The 6,736-nt window shown below is 52.4% G+C and overlaps 1 protein-coding gene across 3 annotated transcripts; it reads right to left on the bottom strand.

Moving 5' to 3' along the window:
- Positions 1 to 559: 559 nt before the first annotated feature.
- On the bottom strand, positions 560 to 3,807 carry POP7 (POP7 ribonuclease P/MRP subunit). Of its 3 annotated transcripts, none has more exons than XM_075849261.1 (2): positions 3,644 to 3,701; positions 560 to 1,482 (listed from the first exon to the last, which is right to left on the bottom strand). In XM_075849261.1, the coding sequence occupies exon 2, from the start codon at positions 1,477 to 1,479 to the stop codon at positions 1,093 to 1,095; it is 387 nt and encodes a 128-aa protein (XP_075705376.1). In that variant the 5' UTR covers positions 1,480 to 1,482; positions 3,644 to 3,701; the 3' UTR covers positions 560 to 1,092. The 3 variants fall into 3 exon arrangements, with proteins under 3 accessions (XP_075705376.1, XP_075705374.1, XP_075705375.1); XM_075849259.1 differs by having other exon boundaries at positions 3,603 to 3,685; XM_075849260.1 differs by lacking the exon at positions 3,644 to 3,701 and adding an exon at positions 3,711 to 3,807 and having other exon boundaries at positions 651 to 1,482.
- Positions 3,808 to 6,736: the final 2,929 nt, after the last annotated feature.

Consider the following 6,736-nt stretch of genomic DNA (forward strand, 5'->3'; position numbering starts at 1 on the left):
TCTATTCTGAGCTGCTTCTTACATACTCCTCTGCTCCCTCAATTCCCTGTATGTCTCATTCACCTAGTGTTTGTATGTGTACGTACGCTCCTCCACGCATGCGCTGTGATTCCCTCATTCCGTGGTGCCAATTTTGTTTGTCCGCATCTCCTTGGTGATGTGCGTCCCGCGTCACTTGACGGGCCGCGTCATCACCATGCGGACACTCCGGCGCTTCGGAGTCTCGCAACGTGCGGTGTGAGCGTCGATCTGCGCAGCATCCACAGGTGTGTAGTATTATTAGTGCTAGCTATCCTATATAAGTTCCCCTTTATTTTAATATCGTCAGCCTCCTGACGAAGCCGGTCCGTGGCGAAACGCGTGTCGAGGCGTCTTTGCTCCTGTGTCCCATCATGTCCTTAGGTATGTGTTACCTTTGTTAGCATTAGATGCTGCCGTTACTGCCCTCACTATGCCTGTTCATCTCTATAGGATTTCTTACATATCTTCAGATTACCGTCCTATACTCACTATGCAGTTTCTGTAGCGTTTTTGGGTTTATTTACTTGTGCAACACATATCCAATTATCTCTTTATAGTTTGATGTTATCTGATATTGGACGTTAGACTCTGAGTTGGGTCAGGTCTGTTAACCCTTTGCACGCAGGAAATCATCTCCTCACACTATTTATTACCGGCAATAACAGAAGTGACGAGTCCTCCGCTCAGGGCGGCCGCGCCGTGATTTATATCCACACAAGTCAGGTCAACGACCGGCACTGTACAGGTTATATCTTTATCATGTCTTTTACTCCAGTCACATCCAGAGCTGCAGTCACTACTGAGCTGTTACATCAGGTCATGTGCTCCAGTCACATCCACAGATTTTATAATACAAGAGATAGAGCGATACATATCAGCATGTGACTGGAGTATAAGACGTTATGTAAGAACAAAGTTATGACTGCAGCTCTGGATGTGACTGGAGTATAAAATATAATGTAAAAGCAGTTATGACTGGAGAAGACGATATATCAGTGTGTGCACAGTCCTCTCATTGTATACAGTCTATAGTCCTGTCCCGGGGCCGGTGGGTCATGGGGTTCTCCCGGCTCACTCCTCATGGGCTCGGTATACTCGGATGTGGATGGCAGAGTTGTTCCTGTTGCGGGTGCCCGGTTCTCCGTCCTCTCCTCCCTCGGCCTCCATGTCATCCGTCAGCTCCACGGTGGAGGTGCTGGCGGACAGGAGGAGGGTCTCCGGCATGGCGAGCTGCAGCTGTAAGGCCAGGTTAATAGCACGGCCGATGGCGAGGCCCAGCCCGTGCACCCTCAGCTCCTTCTGCGCTCCGCTCTCCAGGAGGCGACGACACCGAGACAGCTGGGCCCGGAAATCAGTCTTTGTGTTAACGTAGATGTCATTGGGGCCGCGGGGCGGGCGTGGAGCCGGCCGCCGGCGATGAGTAGGGGGGCGCTCGTGAAGAGACGTCTGCTCAGCCATGACCTGGGGAGGAAAAAAGAAAATAATGAACACAGCGATCCAAGCCCAACTTCATAATACAGATTGTAAGAGATGCCGAAACCTCAACCAATACACACAAAGGGGAGGACCCCTATAGTTGGTGGGCGTATTGGTTAAATGGAAATAGATTTATTGCCTGCCGGCAACAGAAGCCCTGTTTTCCAACTAACACTTAGAAAATAACAAAGTATTTATTGAATTTATGCAAAGAAAAGACAGACTACATATAATTTAAAAATTAGAGTCCATTGCTGACTGCAATCAGCTTAGTGCAAGGTACAGAAAGCCTGGAGCTGACGGCTGCAGCACGCAGCTCCAGACCAAACGTTCAATTCTAAGAGTCAGCAGGACACGTGTTTAAAATTTCAGACTAGAAGCCCCCCCGACATGTTTCGCTACGATGTAGCGTCTTCAGGGGTATCATTAGCCCCGATACCCCTGAAGACGCTACATCGTAGCGAAACATGTCGGGGGGGCTTCTAGTCTGAAATTTTAAACACGTGTCCTGCTGACTCTTAGAATTGAACGTTTGGTCTGGAGCTGCGTGCTGCAGCCGTCAGCTCCAGGCTTTCTGTACCTTGCACTAAGCTGATTGCAGTCAGCAATGGACTCTAATTTTTAAATTATATGTAGTCTGTCTTTTCTTTGCATAAATTCAATAAATACTTTGTTATTTTCTAAGTGTTAGTTGGAAAACAGGGCTTCTGTTGCCGGCAGAAACCTCAACCAACACCCTGCAGATTACAGAGCGCCCCATCAGCACTGCGCCAGAAAACTGCTCCTCTACAGGGGAAAAGTAGTATTACATGAGGTGACCAATACATGATGTACGGTGTCCTCCAGAAAACTGCTCCTCTACAGGAGAAATGTAGTATTACATGAGGAGGTGACCACATAATACATGATGTACGGTGTCCTCCAGAAAACTGCTTCCCTACAGGAGAAACGTAGTATTACATGAAGAGGTGACCACATAATACATGATGTACGGGGTTCTCCAGAAAACTGCTTCCCTACAGGAGAAACGTAGTATTACATGAAGAGGTGACCACATAATACATGATGTACGGTGTCCTCCAGAAAACTGCTCCTCTACAGGAGAAATGTAGTATTACATGAGGAGGTGACCACATAATACATGATGTACGGTGTCCTCCAGAAAACTGCTTCCCTACAGGAGAAACGTAGTATTACATGAAGAGGTGACCACATAATACATGATGTAAGGGGTCCTCCAGAAAACTGCTTCCCTACAGGAGAAATGTAGTATTACATGAGGAGGTGACCACATAATGCATGATGTACGGGGTCCTCCAGAAAACTGCTCCCCTACAGGGGAAACGTAGTATTACATGGGGAGGTGACCACATAATGCATGATGTACGGGGTCCTCCAGAAAACTGCTCCCCTACAGGGGAAATGTAGTATTACATGGGGAGGTGACCACATAATACATGATGTACGGTGTCCTCCAGAAAACGGCTCCCCTACAGGGGAAACGTAATATTACATGAGGAGGTGACCACATAATACATGATGTACGGGATCCTCCAGAAAACTGCTCCCCTACAGGGGAAATGTAGTATTACATGGGGAGGTGACCACATAATACATGTAGTGCCGGCCACATAGTACAGAGTAGCGGGATGATGGGTGATGTAGTGCCGGCCGCATAGTACAGAGTAGCGGGATGATGGGTGATGTAGTGCCGGCCGCATAGTACAGAGTAGCGGGATGATGGGTGATGTAGTGCCGGCCGCATAGTACAGAGTAGCGGGATGATGGGTGATGTAGTGCCGGCCGCATAGTACAGAGTAGCGGGATGATGGGTGATGTAGTGCAGGCCGCATAGTACAGAGTAGCGGGATGATGGGTGATGTAGTGCAGGCCGCATAGTACAGAGTAGCGGGATGATGGGTGATGTAGTGCCGGCCGCATAGTACAGAGTAGGGGGATGATGGGTGATGTAGTGCTGGGAGCTCCTGGTGTGATCACGTGACTATATAATGTATGGTGCAGTGGCCCCGGGTATGACGTCACCACACTATGGATCGCTAGAACAGGGTACAGCACATTATAACAGACGTCTATATCAGCCCCACCATGTGAGACACAAAACACGGGGAAACACCGCGGCACGTACTCCCGGTATAACAGACACGGGAGGGGGGACACGGGGTACAGGCGCCGGGCCGGGACATTTCTCTTACCTCACAACGACCGTGAGCGCGCCTGCGTGCTTCTCAGATCCGCCTTACGCCTATGGGCGGAGCTTGATAAACATTACTGACCAATCAGAGTAGGACATGCAGATGCGGCTTAGTGTTTTTTCTCCTTATTTTTATTAAACGTGCATTTCTCTTGTTACCATGACGACTCCTCAGTGACGGAGCGCGGGAAAATCTCCTCGGCTGCCTAAACGGAATTTGCTCCCTGTGAGGGCCCTGAAGTCGTCCTGGAGGCCGGAGGAGCAACACCGGGTATATGCCATGGACAATACAGTGCATACCTGTGCCACAGTGCCCCCATAACAGGACAGACACAGGGTCCCCCCTGTAACTAGTGCCACACAGCCCCTGTAGGTACTTCCACACACAGCCCCCCTGTAGGTAATGCCACACACAGCCCCCCTGTAGGTAATGCCACACACAGCCCCCCTGTAGGTAATGCCACACACAGCCCCCCTGTAGGTAATGCCACACACAGCCCCCCTGTAGGTAATGCCACACACAGCCCCCCTGTAGGTAATGCCACACACAGCCCCCCTGTAGGTAGTGCCACGCAGCCCCCTGTAGGTAGTGCCACGCAGCCCCCTGTAGCTAGTGCCACGCAGCCCCCCTGTAGCTAGTGCCACGCAGCCCCCCTGTAGCTAGTGCCACGCAGCCCCCCTGTAGCTAGTGCCACGCAGCCCCCCTGTAGCTAGTGCCACGCAGCCCCCCTGTAGCTAGTGCCACGCAGCCCCCCTGTAGCTAGTGCCACACAGCCCCTGTAGCTAGTGCCACGCAGCCCCCCTGTAGCTAGTGCCACGCAGCCCCCTGTAGCTAGTGCCACGCAGCCCCCCTGTAGCTAGTGCCACGCAGCCCCTGTAGCTTGTGCCACGCAGCCCCTGTAGCTAGGGCCACGCAGCCCCCCCTGTAGCTAGGGCCACGCAGCCCCCCCTGTAGCTAGGGCCACGCAGCCCCCCTGTAGCTAGGGCCACGCAACCCCCCCGTAGGTAGTGCTACACACAGCCCCCCCGTAGGTAGTGCTACACACAGCCCCCCCCGTAGCTGGTGCCACACAGCCCCCCCGTAGCTGGTGCCACACAGCCCCCCCGTAGCTGGTGCCACACAGCCCCCCCGTAGCTGGTGCCACACAGCCCCCCCGTAGCTGGTGCCACACAGCCCCCCCGTAGCTGGTGCCACACTGCCCCCCGTAGGTAGTGCCACACACAGCCCCCCCGTAGGTAGTGCCACGCAGCCCCCCCGTAGGTAGTGCCACGCAGCCCCCCCCGTAGGTAGTGCCACGCAGCCCCCCCCGTAGGTAGTGCCAAGCAGCCCCCCCTGTAGCTAGGGCCACGCAGCCCCCCCGTAGCTGGTGCCACACAGCCCCCCCATAGCTGGTGCCACACTGCCCCCCCCCGTAGGTAGTGCCACACACAGCCCCCCCCCCCGTAGGTAGTGCCACACACAGCCCCCCCCGTAGGTAGTGCCACACACAGCCCCCCCGTAGGTAGTGCCACACAGCCCCCCCGTAGGTAGTGCCACACAGCCCCCCCGTAGGTAGTGCCACACAGCCCCCCCGTAGGTAGTGCCACACAGCCCCCCCCGTAGGTAGTGCCACACAGCCCCCCCGTAGGTAGTGCCACACAGCCCCCCCGTAGGTAATGCCACACACAGCCCCCTGTAGATAGCGCCACACAGCCCCCGTGTACATAGACACCCCCCATGGATGACCCCCCCCCCTCCTTCCTGTAGGTGAGCACTCCAGGAGAAGTCTATATATGTCTTCAATGTCTATATATGGACAGTAAAGTCAGGGACTTCTCCTGGAGCGGAATCCTCCTCCCACAGTACCCCCCAAATAGTGACATCCGCAGTACCCAAAAAAGAACACTAGAATTAGTGACTGTCTCTTGTGAGTTCTGATAAGTGGGTGGGGTTAACTGGTGGTGGGCGTGGCCAGAAAATTTTCCGCTAGATTTGTGGCTTCTGAAAACAGAAAATGGCGTAAACGTGCGCCTGCTTATAACAGACGTAGACTTCATTCTCAGGCCTTAGGACAATCTCAATCAATATATAGACTCCAAACAGACTTGTAATAAGGGCTGGGCACTGTTTATAACACAAACGTCCCCCCGTGTCACATCCGCAGCTCCATAGACTAATCCATACACCGCAGAGAAACAATCAGAGCCTTTGACGCCAATATATATATCAAATGTTGCATTTTTATTAAACATATATCACAGACAATATAAAATACAGGAAGATACGACTCTAGTAGGAAGTGCGGAGCCAATACCTGTAGTTATTGCTGACTAAAGTATCTGGGTAAACACGTAAATAATTGGACAGATGCCTATTACAGAAAAATGGTTATTAGTGCGCCTTCCCTCACAAGGAGGGATTCTCTCAAATACAATAAGTGTGATGTACAGGTCTGATGAATAGCTGCGGACAAGAGAAAGTGTAACAAAAGTACCGGAGATTTAGGAAGGTCATCTGTCTGATCACAGTCTTACCCACAGACAGCAAGAGAAGTCGTTAGCAGTGTCCGCTCCGCCACATGAACCCCGACGCGCGTTTCGCCACGTGTGCTTCCTCAGGGGGATGTGTAATCATGTGTGCCCTGCAGCTACCCTTATATAGTCCCTAGAAAATGGGATTAATTAGATGTACAGCGGTGCATCTCCGCTGGAACGGCCGGAAGCGAGGCAAGCCCCACATCCGGGCACGGCAGCACGTATCCGGATTCCTGACGCGTAACGGGAGTTCCGGGCATGCGCAGTGCGCCCGTGGAGGCGGAGGGGGAGTGCATCGCAAACAGCCGCCGCAGCGGGTATGCGCACCACATCGTGAATGAAGATTGTGAGTACGTGGACCAGTATGTTATGCTAATTTGTCTCCCTATCTTCTATCTTTAGGTTGTATTTAGGATATGTTTAATTAATGAACCCGGATGACCATAATCCCCTTATACTCGAGTATATGTGAGACGTATGTGTAGGGGTTATATCGTATATCCCAATGGATTT

Source organism: Rhinoderma darwinii, unplaced genomic scaffold (genome assembly GCF_050947455.1).
Source record: "Rhinoderma darwinii isolate aRhiDar2 unplaced genomic scaffold, aRhiDar2.hap1 Scaffold_721, whole genome shotgun sequence".
Classification (NCBI taxonomy): domain Eukaryota; kingdom Metazoa; phylum Chordata; class Amphibia; order Anura; family Rhinodermatidae; genus Rhinoderma; species Rhinoderma darwinii.